This window comes from Bufo gargarizans, chromosome 1, assembly GCF_014858855.1.
Source record: "Bufo gargarizans isolate SCDJY-AF-19 chromosome 1, ASM1485885v1, whole genome shotgun sequence".
Classification (NCBI taxonomy): domain Eukaryota; kingdom Metazoa; phylum Chordata; class Amphibia; order Anura; family Bufonidae; genus Bufo; species Bufo gargarizans.
This window is the reverse complement of record NC_058080.1, coordinates 540,741,137-540,762,099: the sequence shown is the minus strand read 5'-3', so window position 1 is coordinate 540,762,099 and position 20,963 is coordinate 540,741,137. Positions and strand designations below refer to the sequence as shown.

The following is a 20,963-nucleotide window of genomic DNA, read 5'->3' as shown; positions in this document are numbered from 1 at the left end:
TATTTATTTTTACAGCGTTCACCTGAGGGGTTAGGTCATGTGACATTTTTATAGAGCAGATTTTTACTGACGTGGCTATACCTAATATGTATACTTTTTCTTATTTATTTAAGTTTTACACAATAATAGCATTTTTGAAACCAAAAAAATGATGTTTTAGTGTCTCCATAGTCTGAGAGCCATAGCTTTTTTTATTATTTGACCGATTGTCTTAGTTAGGGTCTTATTTCTTGCGGGATGAGGTGACAGTTTGATTGGTACTATTTTGGGGGACATACGCTTTTTAATCGCTTGGTGTTGTACTTTATGTGATGTAAGGTGACAAAAATAGCTTTTTTGGCACAGTTTTTTTTATTTTATTTTTATGGTGTTTATCAGACGGGGTCTATCATGTGATATAATAAAAATAGCTTTTTTGATACAGTTTTTTTTAGGTTAGGTCATGTGATATTTTTATAGGTTAGGTCATGTGATATAGGTTAGGTCATGTGATATTTTTATAGAGCTGGTTGTTATGGACGAGGCGATGCCTAATATGTATACTTTTCTTTTTATTTCACTTTAACAAATTAATAGCATTTTTTAAACCCCAAAAAATGATGTTTTAATGTGTCCATGTTCTGAGAGCTATTGTTTTTTTGAATTTTTTTAGCGATTTTCTTATGTAGGGGCTCATTTTTTCCAAAATGAGGTGACGGTTTTATTAGTACCATTTTGTGGGACATAGGCCTTTTTGATCACTTGGTGTTGCACTTTTTGTGATGCAAGTTGACAAAAATTGCTTTTTTTTTACAAAGTTTTTATTTTTTATGGTGTTTATCAGACTGGGTGGATCATGTGATAAGTTTATAGAGCCGACCATCATGGAAGCGGCAATACCAAATATGTCTATTTTTATTTATTTCTTTCAATTTTTAACATTTTTTTTATTCCTTACTTGGGGAATTCTTTTTACATGTGAAACCTTTTTTTAAATTTTATTTAATTTTTTTAACACTTTTTTTTTAAATTTAACACTTTGCGTCCCCCATAAGGTCATACAAGACAGCACTATACAACGCTGTACAGCCTCAGTGCAGGGCTGATCGAGGTCTGTAGAAGACCCGAAAGCTCCTGCACTCTCCCGGCCCCGGCGGTCACATGACAGCCGGGTCGGGACAGGAAGCGCATAGCGATCTATATCGTATACAGCGATCTAGAAGGCAGGGACACCTGGGAACTGTCCCAGCCGTCTCTCTGGGTTGCCCTGCTGTCACTGACAGCGGGCAACCCGCTTTTGAGCAGAGTATAAATATAGCGGGTTCCTACACAGCCCTGAACATTGTAGACTTAGGTTAGGCCCAGTACAAGCAGTTTTGTTAGTGTTAGATACCCATCTGAAGAAGCCACCTTGACGTTGGTAGATGGTCCCAACACACTTTTGATCAAAAATGTGCATCAAGAGCTTCCATTTTTCATGTATAGTAGATATAGTACCACTGTAATCCAAAATGATCCCTAGTTCTTTTGTTTGTATGTGTGTGTAAAGGTGTACTGTCATACGTATTTTGTTTGCTGTCTGCATGTTGGCTTTATGGATGTGCACCTGTGACTTTAAATGTGCTAGTCTAAATTTTCTTGGACTATCCTTACGATAAGTCATCGATATTTGATTGGTGGGGGTCCGATCAGCTGTTTGAAGAAGTGGCAGTGCTCCATGTGAGCGCTGCTTCCTCTTTATTACACTACGCGTTGTCTCGCCTTTAGCAGTATTGTAATTACAAGTGCTTACTCTATTCAAGTACTTACAAGTACTTGCTCTTTTCAAGTAAATGGAGCAAGTACTTGAAATTACACTGCACTTCCGAGACAACAGTGTAATCAAGAGGAATCGGGGTTCACATGGAGTGCAACCTCCTCTTCAAACAGCTGATTGGCGGTGGGATTCAAATTTTTAACAGATTCCCTACTTAACGGCATACAGGCAGCGTCACGACACATGTTTATATATACATACACCATATATATGCAACATACATAAACAGAAATATACCATATACATGGTACACATACATAAATACACCATATATACACTACACACTGTCAGGAGTTGCTCTCTCAAGCAGGGCAGCGATGACAGATTCCTGTGCAGACAACAGGATAAAGTTTAAATAAAGTTCCACTTTATTGTTGTACAAACAGCTAAATAAATAGCCTTTACATTTCCGGCAAAAACTGCAACACAAAATCCTGCTTTCTGAGCACTAACTAATACAAATCAGTATCTGGCTCACCTATTAAACAAAGGTCACACTGAGCATCAGGCTTTTCTTAGTCAGGACGGCAGCCAGCCTCCTGGACTTGTCTCCAGACATCACTTCCCAGACGTGTTTTATTTCCCCTTAACGATCCCAAATGACTACAGCTGGAGATCCCTCAGGCTAGGGGAAAACACACCCTGGAATGGGGTGGACTGGGGAGGTCCCACTACCAAACCTACCTTCCCCAGTCCAATAAAATCCAGCCCATGAATAACTAAAGAAAATAGCTTCAGCAACCATGTTTTCTGAAGCCAGCACCATCCTGGATCTTACTTACCTCACCCAGTTAAGGAACCTGGGTGAGATATACACCCCTTCCAGGACTTTACCATATATTCTTCTGTTCACATTACCACAACACACATACCACCCAACTTTTAAAAAGCCTAAGGAGCTAAACTATGAAATGGAAGCTCTCATCTCCAGCTGCCGCTGCCAGAGCACCAGGTCAGGATTCAGCTAGTAACGTGGTTCTCCAATCCTGCTGTAATTTTAACAACCGAAAATGGAAAACCTGAGGGAACTGGCTGAATCTCATGCCTGGTCGGAACCCCCCGGTCAAATGGGCCCTTTAAACAATCATGTGTCAGATGAGTTTTTCTTGTGACAGAAAGTTTACAACTTTCTTTCTCTCCTTGTGTGACATATGGATTGAACCCTAGCTGTAGTCACATAGCACCATTTTAGTGCTTGTGGGTGGTAAAAAAGCACTAGAGAGGAAGAAGTGTTCTCACATGACCCTTAGAGGAAGTGGGGGACAGCTTTCCCTGATTGGCTCTCAGGCTGACAGGCAGCCTATATGAGCCAATCAGTGCTGCAGCAGGTAGGGAAGGGCCCTAGCAGGATGTGCAGAACTCTATATGTGTGATTACTACATCAATACCGACATTTTTACTCTCCTCCGGCTGATTCCGATGAGTAGACTTCACCTTGCTTGCAGTTCCCCAGCTTGCCACTGTTGCTGTCTGTCTGCATCAATACCCAAGGTGTAGCAGCAATCTACCTGTGTGTATTAATACATTCAACATTGTACAAGCGTCTATACGAGCAGAGAAAAGCTGTGAACAGATCATGCACTAGACCGCCTCAGCAGGGAGCATGTGTTGTTTCCAGGTTGTAGTGGAGAAGGTTCTGCTTAAGCGCAAATTCACTGGTGGAGGCGGTCATGATGTTCAAATAAAAATCCTTTCTTATTTGAGGATAGCACATATACACATAAAAACAACACGTTTCGGGGATAAACAGTTCCCCTTCATCAGGTTAGACAGATGGTAATATGAGCAATGAGGAGATGAGTATTTATAGCATGTAGGCATGAGAAAAAAACGCCAAAAAATGCACCTGTGGGCTGCCCTCAATAGGAGGGGATGTCACCAGGTGTCATTTCCAAGGCAGAATTCCTAGACAGCCAAGTTAATTCTTAAAACTTAAAAACAACTGCAGAGTACATTCAAACTATTGATTCTGTCTAGAGAGTGAGTGTTTTGTTTAAAAACTAGTGTTTTATTAAATGAAATAAAAAAATTAAAATCAAATAGGTCTGTAGGTTACATGTCTGGTCATGTGACCGCAGCCTCGGCAGTCACGTGATATGAATATTTATGTGAGGGGCGGGATATGCAGTCCTTTCAGACTGCTGAAAATTAGGGCGGGCCTATGCTGTAGGGCGGCGCTTAAACTGTGCAGGCCGGTGTTCTGCCACTTTCCTATACCCGGACAAAAGTCTATACCCGGAAGTGATGTAGCTGCACTGGAAGTCACGTGGACGCATTGGAATCAGCTGGAGGAGGGGGGTGTGCGCGCTGCGCAAGCGCATTCGGCTAAAGTATAGTAATCTGGCAGAACGCTGCGAGCCCGTAATCTACATCAATTTGTACGCTCGCCACGCATCGGGCTCGGCCTCACTGCGCTCGGCATTTGCTAAAACTAACTCTATGCCGCCATTGATATGAAAGAAAGAGATGGATGGTAAAGAAAGAGATGGATAGTAAAGAAAGAGATGGATAGTAAAGAAATGGAGGGCTGGGAAAATGCAGGGGCGTTCTGCCAGATTAACATACTTTAGCCGAATGCGCTTGCGCAGCAGGCACACCCCCTCCTCCAGCTGATTCTAACGCGTCCATGTGACTTCCGGTGCAGCTACATCACTTCCGGGTATAGACTTTTGTCCGGGTATAGAAAAGTGGCAGAACACCGGCATGGCAGCTAGAGGTTAGAATAGAGAGGGTCACGTGATCACAACTCCTGTGACCACGTGACCAGTTTCTATGGTGCTGAGGACGCTCCTGAGGTAGCGCGCCTCAGATCAGAATCGACCACACCTGCTGGAGGTAAGGGGTGGGTCACATGGTCGTGCCTCCCGAAGTCAGGTGGCCCATTGCTATGATACTGAGGACACAGCTATTTGCAGCGCACCTCAGGATGGATACGGACTAGCAGGGCAGCTTGTTTGTATTTAGTATATAAAGGGGGGATAAACGAAGTGAGAATGAGCACAAATATAAAAAGAATGGGCACGAAAAGACTTTGCTCATAAAAAGGACTAGTTATAAATAAGAGTTATGCTAAAAAAACTGAATGAAAAGATGATTAGGAATAAACGCAGAAACGATCATAGCTAATGAATAGCAGTAGTCTAAAAAAATAAAATAAATATAAAGGATATTATTCAGTTATAAGGTCTGGCATGGTGAACAAACCAGTGATAGGAAGAATTGTTGTATGTACAGTATATACAGATGTAGAGGGGTTAACACACAAACGCTTAACTCAAATTTCTTAACTCATCGCATTATCTTGAAACAAAAGCCATTGAAAAGCAATTGAAGGTGTTTGCTTAACGCATTTAGTTTAGATAACACATCTCATAAAGCATGAGTGTTAACTCTACTACATCTGTATATAGGGCTGCATAAAAAGGTGCATACTCGGTGTATGGGAACTATTAAATAAAAGGTGGGGGTAGGGGGTGTTGTGACTGATAAAAAATTTTATGATGATACTTTCGTTCTGTGAATTGAATAAATAATTTGTTGAATAAAACTAACAAAGTGTCATGATTTGTTTTAGACCAGAAAGATATAACTATTTTATAAGTTTATCTCCAATGCCTCATTCAGTCCATATGGGTTTAGGCTGTTCAGTTTAAAAATCCAATACATTTCACGACGCCTAATGTATTGGACGTCTTTTTGTAAATGTACCGGAATTTGTTCATTTGGTGTTACAGTAAAACCGGATGAGCTGCCCTCATGATGTTCCACTACGTGTCTTGAAACGCTATGTTTGAGGTATTTTTTCTTGATATTGGACCGATGCTTGTTAAATCTATTGCGCAGGGTTTGAAAGGTGCGACTCACATACTGTAAGCAACAAGGGCACTCCAGTAAGTAAATAACCTGGGTGGAATCACAATTCAAGAAACTCAAAATGAAAAAGGATTCACCACCACTTTGGCTGTGGAAGGTTGATCTTTGACGTATCATTCTGCAGCAGAGGCATCTCTGATGGCTGCATTTGAAACTGCCTTTGAGGGCAGAAACACCCAGGTCCTTAGTGGCACTTCTAACTGGTCTTAGTTTGCTAGGTGCAAGGAAGTCCGCGCTCTCTGGAATGATTTGGTTAAGTATGGAATCTCTTTTTAAAAAGTGCCAATGCCTTCCCAGAATGGCTTTCATAGCATCATGATTTTGATTGTAGGTTATAATAAAATTACAAGTATATGGATTGCTACCGGTGTAGCAATGTACTGGAATTTGTTTAATTGGTAAATAACATGGGTGGAATCACAGTTGGGCACTGGCAACTCATGCCATTCATGCTGCAGCTGTCCTTTATCCCCCTCATATGTATTTTTGAAGAGACGCTGACGCTGATGCAACAGGTGGCCCTGTAGCTGTTGGGGACCCACAATGAGAAACTCCCATGGGGGAAGTGGAGGTGCTGCCACTTGAGAAGGAGGAAGAGGAGTCTGAGTTGGTGGAGAAAGAGGATAATGATGATTATGGTGACACCAGCCATGACACCCAATTGTCTCAGTTGGGAGTGGAGGTGGAAAGAACTGGCTCCTCGGGCCCACTGGCCAGAATGGAGATCTGTATGCTCCCTTTCAGTAACAGGCGTGTCGTTGACATCAAGCAGTATGATGATTACTGGATGGACACCCATGCTTTTAGACCCTCGGTGCCAAGGCAAAATGGGGGAATGTTTTCCTCTTGCAGAAAGGGAGGCCAAATTATGTTGCTACCAGGAAACAGTCTGTATGCAGTTTGCCGCAGCTTAAGGCGAGCAGACGCCTGCGGCCAGTGTGTCTGAAAGGGAGCCCCCTCATCGCCCTCCCGCCACCACGAGCATCAGAAGCCACAGTAGCCATTTCAGTCTCATGGTGGAGCAGTTTATCCACTTGCCGCACCAGGCTGAGGCCAGTCATGAAGCCAATAGCTCCTGCCTCAATGCCCAGGTTCAAGCCTACCTAAACTATGGCCAGTTTCTGTCGCAGGCAGACTGGAACAGTGTCCCGGACTGGCACAGCACGCTTTCTTTCTTATTCCTTGCTGTCACAAACAGCAGGTGTGAACCCACTGTGCCACGTGTCCTACCTCCTCTAAGGGTGTTGTCAAAGTAATCCCCTCGATCTTCAAAGTACATCTGATGGTGGGGATAGACTTTCCCGAGGGGAACACCAGGTCTCTACCTCTTGAGGAGCATAGGCACACGAGGCAGCTGGCCCAGGCAGACCAGGAGGTACCTGAGAAGGGAACCAGAAGTACAGGGGTTGTCAGCAGACTGAGTTGTTACCAGGAGCAACAGTGCAGGACCGAAGGATGAGGCAGAGGCGAAGTCAGACAAGTCAGGGCAGGCGGCACAGGTATAGGTCAGGCAATCTGGGTCGGCAAGAGGAGAGTGAAGGCAAGCAGGCAGGGATCAAACGGGTAGCAGAATCCAGGAACACAAGTACGAGTCAGGAACACAGGCACACAAGCGGATATCAGGAACCTTAGCAGGACACAAGGACCTTGACACTAAGGCATCTGGGAAGGTGGCTGAGCCACTTATTTATATGCAGGAGGGCTAGGATTGGTCAGCGAGGTCACATGACCTAACCCATAAAACCCAGGAAGTGATGCATGCTGGCCCTCAAGGAAGTGCTGTAGGAAACAAGCAGCAAGCTTGCTGTGGCCAGGGCTGAGAGGAAACTGTGGAGCGGATCCCAAAACAACAGTACCTACACAGTCAGAGCCCCGGACTGCAGCGGTGAATTGGAAGCACTGGCTGCAGATCACCAATGAACACGGTACCCGGGACCGCGGCGGTAAGCATGGGAACAGCGGCATACAGCATCTGCTGTTACACTTGCCCAGCTTACAGAGTCATCTAGGAGAGGGTTTTCAGCGTCACGAGGACGCAAGTTGTCCTCTGACATTGTCCAAACTATCACTTTTTTCAAAATGAACCAATACTGGATTCAGGAGGATTTTCACACTCCTTCAGCTGATTCCAATGAATAGATCTTGCCCTGCTGGTGGTGCCCCATCTCACCACTGTTGCTGTCTGTATGCCTAACTACTATCACATTCTGTACAGCTGTTGTTGCCACCTCTATAATGCCACTAATGCAACCTGCCAACCATCACATTCTGTACAGCTGCTGCTGCCGCCTTTATTATGCTACTAATGTGTCCTGCCAAACTTCATGTTCCTTGCGGCTGCTACTGCTGTTTCCATCATGCCACTGCTATGAACTGCCTACATTCACGTTTTGTATGGCTGCTGCTGTCATCGTCTTCATTATGCCACTATCAAGCACCTGCTGCGACCTGCTGCCATCATCCTCTGTAAGGCTGCTGCTGCCTCTATCATGCTGCCGCCTTTCTACCAACCATAATGCCTCTCTATGTACCATAATGCTGCTACTGCAGCCATCACCTCAGTTGCTGCTGCTCCTCGCTGTTAATCCCCTACTGCCACCACCATTAACGCAAAGCATGTGCCACCACTATCACTACTACTACTTTCCATTTCACCACCATGATTGCAACCAATAGAGATTGACCCCTGACCTCTGTAGGGGCAGGAACAGAGAAAGGTTAAATTACTCCCTCCCACCACCGTTCACCAGTGTGTTCCTGCCCCTACAGTGATCAGGACAGAGGAAGGCCTCTCTGCCAGTCAGGGAGGTGAAAAGGATTGTTATATTTATTTCTTATTTTTTACCTGGGCACCGCATTGGGAGTCTGCGCTTCCCTTGCTCTCAGGGACGTCCCCCGGCCTCCATTGGTGTATTTCAATGCTGGCAGGGAGACGGCAGGGTCACGCTCCCTGTTGATCAGGAGCCTACCGTGATGCTGCCATTGCCTTCTATCTCCTAGTGAGACTAGCAGGCATTGACGCAAGAGCCGTGCGTGTAGCAGGCGTCTGACATCACTTCCGGGTTCAGAAGTGCGCGCCCATGCCCAGAAGTGCTTCTAAGCCCAGGAGCCGGCAGGCACAGAACTGAGGGAGGTCTGGTGCCAGAAGAAGATGTTGGGCCCTGAGATGTAGCCATCTAGGGAGCTGGAGGCTCCTTCACAGCAAACCGTGAGTGTATGGCAGCAGACTCTGAATATATGTGGGAGCCATGCATTATCAGGCGTCCTGGGCCTAGTGGTTCCACTGTCTCGGGGGGGGGGGGGGCTGCGTTTTTCTCTCCCTCTCCCTTAATGAAGTGCTTTCCGGGGCATGGCTCCTGCATATATTTCTGGCTGAGTCAGTATGTCCTGGGCATATACAGTCAGGTCCATAAATATTAGGACATCGACACAATTCTAAAATTTTTGGCTCTATACATCCAACAATGGATTTGAAATGAAACGAACAAGATGCGCTTTAACTGCAGACTGTCAGCTTTAATTTGAGGGTATTTACATCCAAATCAGGTGAACGGTGTAGGAATTACAACAATTTGCATATGTGCCTCCCACTTGTTAAGGGGCCAAAAGTAATGGGACAGAATGATGATCATAAATCAAACTTTCACTTTTTAATACTTGGTTGCAAATCCTTTGCAGCAGGGGTCAAGTCCTGGGAAAAAAAGTGTGGGAACTCACCCAAATGCCTCCGCATGACGTCACGGCGCGCGGCGTACGCAAAGGGCAGGGGAGGTTGGGAGGAGGAGCAAGCAAGTACCGTATTTTTACCCTATAAGATGCACCTGGCCCATAAGACGCACCTAGGTTTTAGAGGAGGATAATAGGAAACAATATTTTTCATTCCACCTCAGGTCAGACCCGCAATGTTAATTAGACCTCAGCTCGCAGGCACAGCCCCAATGGCTCAGATCAGACCCCCATGTCAGCCATCAGCCCTCCATGTCATATTTCTCCCCGTCCATGGCACAGACAGACTACAGACATTGTCTCCGGCCCATCATGTAACCCCATCCTCACCCATGTCACATTTCTCCCCCTCCATTTGATTGCTCTAACACCTAAAGAAAAAATAATAATTTAAAAAACCTGATGTTTCTCCAGATGATCTTATACTAAAAGTAGTGGTAATAGAGTCTCAAAGGTCTATAGAAGCAGGTACACTATTTTTACAAACCTTTGAGACTCTATTAACACTACTATCAACATCAGGTCATTTAGAGAAACAGCATCTTTTTTTAATTATGTTTTTCCTTTAGGTGTTATAACATAACTTTCATTTGATTGCTGTAACACCTAAAGGAAAAATCATTTAAAAACCTGCTGTGTCTCTAGATGACCTTATGTTGACAGTAGTGTTAATAGAGCCTAAAAAGTTTTGTAAAAATAGGGTAACTGCTTCTATAGACCCTTCAGACTCTATTACCACTGCTATCGACATAAGGTCATCTTGAGAAACAGCAGGTTTTTAATTTGTTTTCCTTTAGGTGTTCAAGCAATCAAATAAGTTATGTTTTAACACCTAAAGGGATTTTTTTTTTTTACTTGCTCTTTTTCTAGGTGACCTTATGTTTATAGTAGTGTTAATAGAGTCTCAAGGGTCTATAAAAGCAGGTACCCTATTTTTACAGACCTTTGAGACTCTATTAACACTACTATCAACATAAGGTCATCTAGAGAAACAGCAGGCTTTAAAAAATCCCTTTAGGTGTTAGGGTAGATTGCAATCAAATGAACGTTATGTGTTAAGATTAGGGTCAGAAGCAGACAAGCAGGGTTTCTTTAGCCTCTTGGCTATTAGTTTTTACATTCATAAAGCTCCACATTGAGCTTCCAGCAGCAGACAGATGCCAGGGCACTTCTGTGGTCACCTCACCTGGGCACATGGTCTTTGCTCAGCAGAGTCCTGCCATACATGCTGGGTAGATGCTAGAATGGATTTGTTAGAGGAGGTCTGTGACGTCACTGGTCACATGCTCCTTCATGGTCACATGATCCACTGTGAGAACTGCCTGCCTCCTGCTGTGTTCAGCTCCAGAGAGAAGGGGGTGTGAAAGGATGGACCAATAGCAGGGCAGCTAGCTGATACTGGCCAATCAGCAGCCTCCTGCTCCTATCTGCGGCTTAGACAGAGTGAACACTGGCTGGGGAGGGAGGGAGGGCGCCCGGCAGCGCTGCTGCAAGTGGCAAGTAAGTGATTAAAAAAAAAAAAGTTAGTTTTTCCGCCCACCCCTTTCTCTGTGCAGAGTGCGTCCTAAGGCAGCCGCTTGGTCTGCCTTATGGAAGCGCCGGCCCAGAACGGGAACGGCGTTCCTGCTGTGAAAAAAGTGCAGGAACGCCGTTCCCACCCGTTCCCCCTCGACTCGACCCCTGCTTTGCAGTCAATTACAGCCTGAAGTCTGGAAAGTATAGACATCACCAAATGCTGGGTTTCATCCCTGGTGATGCTCTGCCAGGCCTCTACTGCAACTGTCTTCAGTTCCTGCTTGTTCTTGGGGCATTTTCCCTTCAGTTTTGTCTTCAGCAAGTGAAATGCATGCTCAATCGGATTAAGGTCAGGTGCTTGACTTGGCCATTGCATAACATTCCACTTCTTTCCCTTAAAAAACTCTTTGGTTGCTTTTGCAGTATGCTTTGGGTCATTGTCCATCTGCACTGTGAAGCGCCGTCCAATGAGTTCTGAAGCATTTGGCTGAATATGAGCAGATAATATTGCCCGAAAGACTTCAGAATTCATCCTGCTGCTTTTGTCAGCAGTCACATCATCAATAAATACAATAGAACCAGTTCCATTGGCAGCCATACATGCCCACGCCATGACACTACCACCACCATGCTTCACTAATAAGGTGGTATGCTTAGGATCATGAGCAGTTCCTTTCCTTCTCCATACTCTTCTCTTCCCATCACTCTGGTACAAGTTGATCTTGGTCTCATCTGTCCATAGGATGTTTTTCCAGAACTGTGAAGGCTTTTTTAGATGTTGTTTGGTAAACTCTAATCTGGCCTTCCTGTTTTTGAGGCTCACCAATTGTTTACATCTTGTGCTGAACCCTCTCTGTATTCTCTTGATTGTTGATTTTGACACACATACACCTACCTCCTGGAGAGTGTTCTTGATCTGGCCAATTGTTGTGAAGGGTGTTTTCTTCACCAGGGAAAGAATTGTTCGGTCATCCACCACAGTTGTTTTCCGTGGTCTTCCGGGTCTTTTGGTGTTGTTGAGCTCGCCGGTGCGTTCCTTCTTTTTAAGAATGTTCCATACAGTTGTTTTGGCCATGCCTAATGTTTTTGCTATCTCTCTGATGGGTTTGTTTTGTTTTTTTAGCCTAATGATGGCTTGCTTCACTGATAGTGACAGCTCTTTGGATCTCATCTTGAGAGTTGACAGAAAAAGATTCCAAATGCAAATAGCACACTTGAAATGAACTCTGGACCTTTTATCTGCTCATTGTAATTGGGATAATGAGGAAATAACACACACCTGGCCATGGAACAGCTGAGAAGCCAATTGTCCCATTACTTTTGGTTCCTTAAAAAGTGGGAGGCACATATGCAAACTGTTGTAATTCCTACACAGTTCACCTGATTTGAATGGCAATACCCTCAAATTAAAGCTGACAGTCTGCAGTTAAAGCACATCTTGTTTGTTTCATTTCAAATCCATTGTGGTGGTGTATAGAGACAAAAATGTTAGAATTGTATCGGTGTCCCAATATTTATGGACCTGACTGTACTTGCAGATATATTTAAGGAATTCTGCACTGGTGGTCTTACTCTCTTGCTATAGGTCTTTAAAGTGGCTTTGAAGAAGCCCAAGAGAAGTATAAAATGCATTTAATGCTATGCAAAACTTTGTGAAAAATACTCTAAAAAAACTCTGTAAAGAGTGTATAACAGGAATTGTAAGAGAGGAACAGCCATCTGTCATGAAGGAATTCAGGTCTATGATCCACAAGAAAGATAAATCTTCTCTTGCATCATTCCGTGAGGAGACCATTGGCCTTCAGCCTCCCAAACACCGAAGATTGGCAAAAAATTCCTCCTCAGACTCTGACGGTCTGGAAGATGAAGCTTCCTCGTCCAAAAGATTGGATGACGGTAATCCCTTATCAGAAGGAGAGGTTGTAGAGGAATCTAAAAAAAAATTCCACCGAGGAAATGAATGACCTTTTAAAAGCGGTCAGAGATACGATGGGTATAGAGGATATTCAGAAACCCCATTCAGTACAAGAAGAAATGTTCGGTGAGCTAAAGGCCAAACAATCTAGAGTCTTTCCCATTAATGAAAACATCAAAGAGATGGTAATGGATGAATAGGCGAATCCAGAAAAGAGAATTAGAATCTGTAGAGAATTCAGGAATAGGCTCTCTTTTGATCCCACTGAGTCGAAAGTTTTCAATGAGATACCAAAGATCGATATACAGATGGCGAAGGTTAATAAAAAGACCTCGCTACCTTTTGAGGACTCCACTCAATTCTGGGACGCAGCCATGTACAGTATAAAAACTAATATTGCAGCTACATCAGTGGCCAGGTCAATGTACCTCTAGCTAAATGAGCTAGAGAAACATCTAGCTAAGGGCTCTTTCACACCTGCGTTCTTGTCTTCTGGCATAGAGTTCCGTCGTCGGGGCTCTATGCCGGAAGAATCCTGATCAGGATTATCCCCATGCATTCTGAATGGAGTGAAATCTGTTCAGGATGCATCAGAATGTCTTCAGTTCCAAAACGGAACGTTTTTTGGCCGGAGAAAATACTGCAGCATGCTGCGCTTTTTGCTCCGGCCAAACATCCTGAAGACTTGCCGCAAGGCCGGATCCGGAATGAATGCCCATTGAAAGGCATTGATCCGGATCCGGCCTTAAGCTAAACGTCGTTTCGGCGCATTGCCGGATCCGACGTTTAGCTTTTTTAGAGTGGTTACCATGGCTGCCGGGACGCTAAAGTCCTGGCAACCATGGTAAAGTGTAGCGGGGAGCGGGGGAGCAGCATACTTACCGTCCGTGCGGCTCCCGGGGCGCTCTAGAGTGACGTCAGGGCGCCCCATGCGCATGGATGACGTGATCGCATGGCACGTCATCTATGCGCATGGGGCGCTCTGACGTCATTCTGGAGCGCCCCGGGAGCCGCGCGGACTGTAAGTATACCGCTCCCCCGCTCCTACTATGGCAACCAGGACTTTAATAGCGTCCTGGGTTCCATAGTAACACTGAAAGCATTTTGAAGACGGATTCGTCTTCAAATGCTTTCAGTACACTTGCGTTTTTCCGGATCCGGCGTGTAATTCCGGCAAGTGGAGTACACGCCGGATCCGGACAACGCAAGTGTGAAAGAGGCCTAAATCCAAGGGAAGAAATAATAGTCTATTCCCTTACTGAAGTCTGCAACAGGGTTTTTAGCAGATGCTTCGGCTGAAACAGTTAGATTTTCGGTTACACAGCGTTATCAAATGCCGCTAGGAGAGCACTCTGGATGAAATCCTGGGCAGGAGATAAAACTTCTAAGATGAAATTATGTTCAATTCCTTTCTCCGGAGAGTGTTTGGGCCAGTCCTGGACAAAATACTAGAAGAGGCCACAGATAAGAAAAAAGGGTTCCCTGAGGAGAGACCCCCTAGGATAAAATTGCCTTTTCGTCCCCAAAATAACCAGGAAAGGTCTTATCGGGGGAAGGGCAAAACAGAACGCTGGAGTTACCAAAAAGGGGGGAGCGGTAGAGGGTATCTCCTCAATTCCCAAAATAAAAATGCAGACAGACAATGACGCCAGGATAGGGGGGAGACTAAAAGGATTTGTTCCTCAATGGGAGTCAATAACTTCAAACCCCTGGGCCATAAACATAATAAAAGAGGTTTACCGCGTCACTTACCATTCCTCAAACATACTCCTAAAAAATATCTGGGCAGGTGTTCAGGAGCTCTTAAAATTAGGAGTAGTTGTTCAGGTGCCTCAGTCCCAAAAGGGACAAGGCTATTACTTAAATCTGTATGTGAAGGTTCTCATTTACTCAGGTCATGGTAAATCTGTAAAGAATAAATTAAGGCAACTGGACTTACTGTAGATTTCTTGAACACTTCCAACGAGCTTTCTCAATTCTGAGTGACTGTACAAGAATTCTCTGGGAATAAATATGTAACCGAATCAACATCTGGTAATTATACCCAGCATGGGGTCAGAGGTCATTATACCCAGCATTACTTAAATCTGTTCCTTGTAAAAAACCTGGGGGTTCTTACCGAACCATAATAAACTTAAAGGATCTGAACAGGCATATAACATACAGGAAGTTCAAGATGGAATCTCTGAGCACTGCCATGCTGCTGATAGGGAAGAACATGTAAATGTGTACGATCGATTTAAAGGATGCGTACTTTGCGTAGTTTGTCGCCCTCCCCTTTGAAATTTCATCTGCACCCAGGGTCTTCACCAAGTTGATAGTGGAAATGGTGGCTTTCCTGAGGAAAGAGGGACTAACTATAATTCCTTATATGGACGATTTTCTAATAATATTAGATTCAAAACATTAGATGGAAGCAGATCTAGACAGATTTTGTCATCTTTTAGAAGATCTAGGATGGGTAATAATCCAAGGAAAGTGAGTCCTACTACCAAAGACAAGCAAATCTTATTCTGATAACGCCATTCTGGACCAAAAGTAGTTGGTTCTCCCTGTTGAAGAGATTATCACAACAACCATGGATCCTTCCCCCCAGGAAGGACATTCTGACGCAGGGCCTGATCACGCATCCTCGTCCGGAATTCTTCAAGTTATTGGCATGGACCCTGAATCTCACATTTTGAAATGCAAGGGTCTATCAGAGGAAATGATATCAACTCGGAAAGGAAGCAGGAAGAAGGTGACATCATCCATATATCTAAAGATATGGAAAAAGTTCTGTTCCTGGGCAGGAGAAATCACACCCAATCACTCAGAACCTAATATTCAGCAGATTTTTGAGTTTCTTTCAGAGTTGGGTAGAGTTGGGCCTTAGACCCTCTACCCTGAAGGTTCAAATATCAGCTCTGAGCGTTTTCTTTGATACTGATTTGGCTAGCCATAGATGGATTAAAAGATTAATCAAAGCTGCATCTAGATTAAAACCTTCAATTAGACCTCGAGTCCCTTCCTGGGATCTAAGTACTGTTCTCAAGGGCCTAACAAGACAATCTTTCAAACCCTTAGAAGGAAGTTCCATTAAGTTTCTATCTCATAAGACTGCTTTCCTCATAGCCATATCATCGGCCAGGAGGCTGGGGTAAATACAAGCCCTCTCTATCTGGGAACCATATCTTACCATACGAGATGACAGAATAGTCCTGAGGTTAGACCCAGGCTTTCTAGCTAAGGTAGTATCTGATTTTCATAAAGACCAAGAGATAGTACTACCTTCCTTTTGCACAGATCCTAGAAACTCTAAAGAGGAAGAATTTCATTTCCTGAATGTCAGGAGAACGGTCCTAAAATATTTAGAGGTCACAAAGGACTTCAGATTAGCAGGTAACTTGTTAGTACAATTTTCCCACGTAAATAACATTACCCCCTCCCCAGCCACCTTCAACATACAGTCTCATGTAAAGAACATAACCCCTTCCCCAGCCGCCTTTAACATACAGTCCTATGTAAATAACATCACCCCCTCAATATTCAGTAACATGTAAATAACATCACTTCCTCTTCCAGTCACTTTCAGCATACAGTCCCATGTAAATACTATCATCCCCTCCCCAGCCACTTCCAACATGCAGTCCCATGTAAATGACATTACCCCTCAACATTCAGTCCCATGTAAATATCACTCCCTCCCACAGGATCCTGAGGATGGCAATACAGTTGTATCTAGCAGGCAGGCAGTACATTCGGGGCCTGGGACAAAACATCAGGGGCACAGGCCCCGAATGTTTTAACCTAGCAACGCCCCTGCTGCACACAGACACAACCCATGTGCGTCCCATTTAAAAACCCATCTGTGTTCTGGATGGTGAGCTTCCTATTGGCCATCTGAAATAGTCCTAAGGGTCATCCGCCAGTTAAAAGCTTCCCAGCATGAACACCTGGGGAGCTAAAAAACAGCCAAAGCATCAGGGCAGAAGTTCACAACTCCTTGTTAGTCTATAGACCAGAGTTGATTCAAACATCATGGTGCAAGGGACAAAGTATAAAAGAAGATGACTCACTGTATAAAGAGAAGTACTGTAAACCTACATGCTTTCACTATATCCAAATTCTTTAACGTGAAGTAATAAGTGTTGTGGGGATTCGCTCTGGTAGTTAGGATTAGGCTACTTTCACACTTGCGGCAGAGAGATCCGGTAAGCAGTTCCGTCACTGGAACTGCCTGCCGGATCAGGCAAAATGCATGCTAACTGATGGCATTAGTAAGACTGATCAGGATCCTGATCAGTCGAAAAAATGCCTGATCAGTCGAAAAAATGCATTGAAATGCCGGATCCGTCGTTCCGGTGTCATCCGGCAAAACGGATCCGGCATTTATTTTTCTCACCTTTTTTTCAGTCTGCGCATGCGCATAACGGAACGACGGATCCAGCATTCCGGTATTCTGAACGCCGGATCCGGCACTAATACATCCCTATGGGAAAAAATGCCGGATCCGGCGTTCAGGCAAGTCTTCAGTTTTTTTCGCCGGAGATAAAACCGTAGCATGCTGCGGTTTTTTCTTTTGCCTGATCAGTCAAAACGACTGAACTGAAGACATCCTGATGCAAACTGAACGGATTACTCTCCATTCAGAATGCATGGGGATAAAACTGATCAGTTCTTTTCCGGTATAGAGCCCCTGTGACGGAACTCTATGCCGGAAAAGAAAAACGCAAGTGTGAAAGTACCCTTAGCGGGTGCAGCACGGAGGCAAAGTACAAGTTCTTGGTTCAAAACATTAGAGTTAATTCACACGTGAAAGCAAAACAAAAACGCAAGTTGCTTGGTGATCGTTCCCGCACATGAAAAGTTCATATAAATAACAGTCACCTTTTCTCCTGGGTGTTACTTCACACTCTGTTGGAAGTTCTGCCTTGTCAAGGCCACAGGCAGGCGTTAGACGGCCTGTTCGCCCTCACAGGGGTCTGAGCCCTCTAGCCCGGCTCAAGCCGCAGATCCCAACACAGCCCTCAGATCACAGCACACAGACCTCCTGAGCTACACTGTCAGATGGAGGTAATCCTTCTCACCTAGCAGTGCTGGCTGGTTTTTATGCCTGGCAATAGGGCATGGGGGAACATGGGGAGTAGTCACCCACCCAGCACTTTGATTACTCCCAATAAGAGCCGTCCCGAATCAGCTATTACAGCCATACTAAGTATCAAGGTGTCAAACAGCAACTGCTGCTGACACATAAAATCTGGCCCTTAACTCCACCGAGGCAAGGAACTTCGGTGACACGTCATCCACGATGCTTCCTTGTACCTTCTTACAGTGTGAATAAGAATTTCAAACTTGTGCACAGTATAACAGTTTGACTAGAAAACACAGTAATAAAAGAATTATAGTGAGGTAAACTATCACCAAAAAGAGAAAAAAGAATTGCAAAGAGTACATTATTACTGGGAAGCAACCAATAGCCTGTAGTTATAAGTTGCATGTAATACCTATTACTAGTGTACCTCTAATGCAATCGGACAATCTCTGTCTATTGTATTCTGATTATTATACTTCTTCACCCAGCACTGAAACAACTGTGGGGTGATCGAGACCATCAAAAAGAGATTGATGAAATGCTGCAAGAACAAGCTTCCCGGAGAAGTAGTCGGAGTCTGACTGTCGTGGAATTGCTGAGAGAACATTCACTACGCTGGCAGCTATATATGCTTCTTGCGTTGACCATAGCTCTACAACTATGTGGGATGAATGCAGTAAGGCCTACTAGTCATCTACTTTATATTATAAGTTACTACATATGTGTCTTTAATATATAGAATACATGGACATTGATGCAACAGTGATAAAGAATTCTCGAAAAGAAAATCCAGTGAAAACGATATGTTGTCATGATTCTTCCTCTACCTCAGGGCTTCTGTGCCCAGCATCTCACACTTTTGCTTGGCTAGGCATTCTGCAATCTTCTCCCGCTCTTCAGCTCAGGAAATCTGTCTCTGGCATCTTTCTCTCTAACGTTGCTATTCTAAGTCCTCTGCACTTGGGTTTTTAAAGGGCCAGCACACACCAATCCATCTTATCTCGAAACAGTGTCCAGTGGTCTCAGTCTTCATAATGACCCTTACCCCATCTTCCCATGCTGGAGTTATCTATGTAATGTTCTCCTGATCTGTATTCCTTGGTATTGACCTGACTTATGTTCTCAAATATCTATTGCCCATCTATACATCAAAGACAAACTACTAGAGGACAGTCAGCAGCTACTGCCCAGCCAAAATATGGAGGAGACATCTGCCGCTTCCTCCGGTAGGCAGGCAAGTAGTGATGAGGAGAGTGGCATGGGAGCTGGTGTTGCGAGTGGTCAGGCTCCTGGTTCAGAGACCATTGAGGAGGATATCAGTGTCATGCAGACAGTACTCGATGATGATGTAGCTGATGGCAATTGGGAGCCGGGTGATGAAGGGGCTTCATCATCATCGAGAGAAGAGGGTGGCAGCTTGCGCATGAGGCAGCGGCAGAGCCAGCAAGTCGGTAGCAAGGCCGGGAGTCAGCAGGGTGGCAGCAGTGGGAGGTTGGGAGCCAAACGTGCCTGGGGTAGACCACCCACTTCGAAAGAACCTACCTGCCCGGAAAGTAGTGGTGCCAGGGCTCACCAAGGCAGCGGCGGTAGCAGTCAGCTAGTACTGTTGGGGGTAAAATCACCTACTCGGCGGTGTGGCAGTTTTTGTTAAGCCGCCAGAGGAGGTGAACATGGCCATTTGCCAAATGTGTGGGCAGAAAGTAAAGCGTCGCAAGGGTGCCAATGTTGGCACCACGGCCCTGCATCAACATATGCAGCGTCACCATAAAGTTCCCTGGGAGAACCGTGGCTCCAATGTGGCACGCACCCGATTTCAGGTAGTCAAGGCTCCACCACCTTAGCCGAAGGGAGCTCCTGCTCCTCGCCCTTCTACTCCTCGTCAGTAACTCCATCAGTAATCGATCACCGAAGCTATTTCCAAGAGACAACAGTATGCGTGCACTTATCCAACGGCGCAGAAGCTGAACGTGCTCCTGGCCAATTTGCTGGTGCTGCAGTCCCTCCTTTTCTAAGTGGTGGACTTTCAGAGAACTGATGGATTGTGCTGAGCTGAGGTGGAGAGTCCCAAGCCATAATTTCTTAGCGAAAAAGGCAGTACCAGCCCTGCACACATATGCAGAACAGAAAGTGGGCCAGTCCTTCAGCCTGTCGGTGTCTGCCAAAGTGCACGGCAGCGCCGACACGTGGAGCTGTAACTACGGTCAAGGACAATATATGTTCTTTACGGCCCACTGGGTAAATGTAGTTCCTGCTCAGCCAAACCAGCAACTTCGCCAGATGACGCCGCTTCTTTCTCTCTTCCGCATGTTCTCACGCCATTGGTCCTGCTACAATGTCCGCCTCTGCCTCCTCATCCTCCACCGTGTCCTCAACCTCCACTGCAGGGACAATTCACAGTGCTCCTCTAGCATACCACATGTGCAGGGCACGGCGGTGTCATGCTGTTCCACACCTCGTTTGCCTGGGCGAACTGAGTCACACAGGTGAGGAACTGCTCCGTGTCCTTCATCAAGAAATTAAATCCTGGCTTTATCAACTCAAAATCAGAACCATGGTGACCAACAACGCCCTGCATGGCGCACGTGTTCAATCTGGTTGTCAAGCAGTTCCTGAATTATCCCACCCATCTGCAAGACTGCAAGACTAAAAATAGCCAGGGAACTTTGCATGCACTTCAGCCACTCGTACACCACCAAGCACACCCTCCTTGAGCTGCAGCGGCAGAACGGCATCCCCCAACATAAGCTGATATGTGATGTTTCCACCTGTTGGAATTCCACCCACCAAATGTTGGACCAACTATACGAACAGAGAAAGGCTATAAATGATTTCTTAATGATCCAAGCGGACAGGAGTACTCCCCTGTGTAACTTCAATGTCAGCCAGTGGCAGCTCATACATGACATCTGCCGTTTGAGGATTCCACATTATTTGTCAGTCGCCAGGACTACAGGATGAAGAACGTCATTCCACTGCTTCGTATCCTGGAATATGAAGATGCTGGTGAGGGGACTGGAGACGTGGCAACTACATCTCACGGCTACCTGAGCCCTGTGGAGGCTGAA

At 45.1% G+C, this 20,963-nt stretch overlaps 1 protein-coding gene across 1 annotated transcript in view; it reads left to right on the top strand.

Moving 5' to 3' along the window:
* Positions 1-20,963, top strand: part of LOC122924432 (solute carrier family 2, facilitated glucose transporter member 5-like) — an 85,535-nt gene that overhangs the window by 40,158 nt on the left and 24,414 nt on the right. The window contains exon 7 of the mRNA XM_044275528.1: positions 18,387-18,574. Coding sequence (XP_044131463.1) covers positions 18,387-18,574 — 188 coding nt within the window. The remainder of the gene's footprint in view (positions 1-18,386; positions 18,575-20,963) is intronic.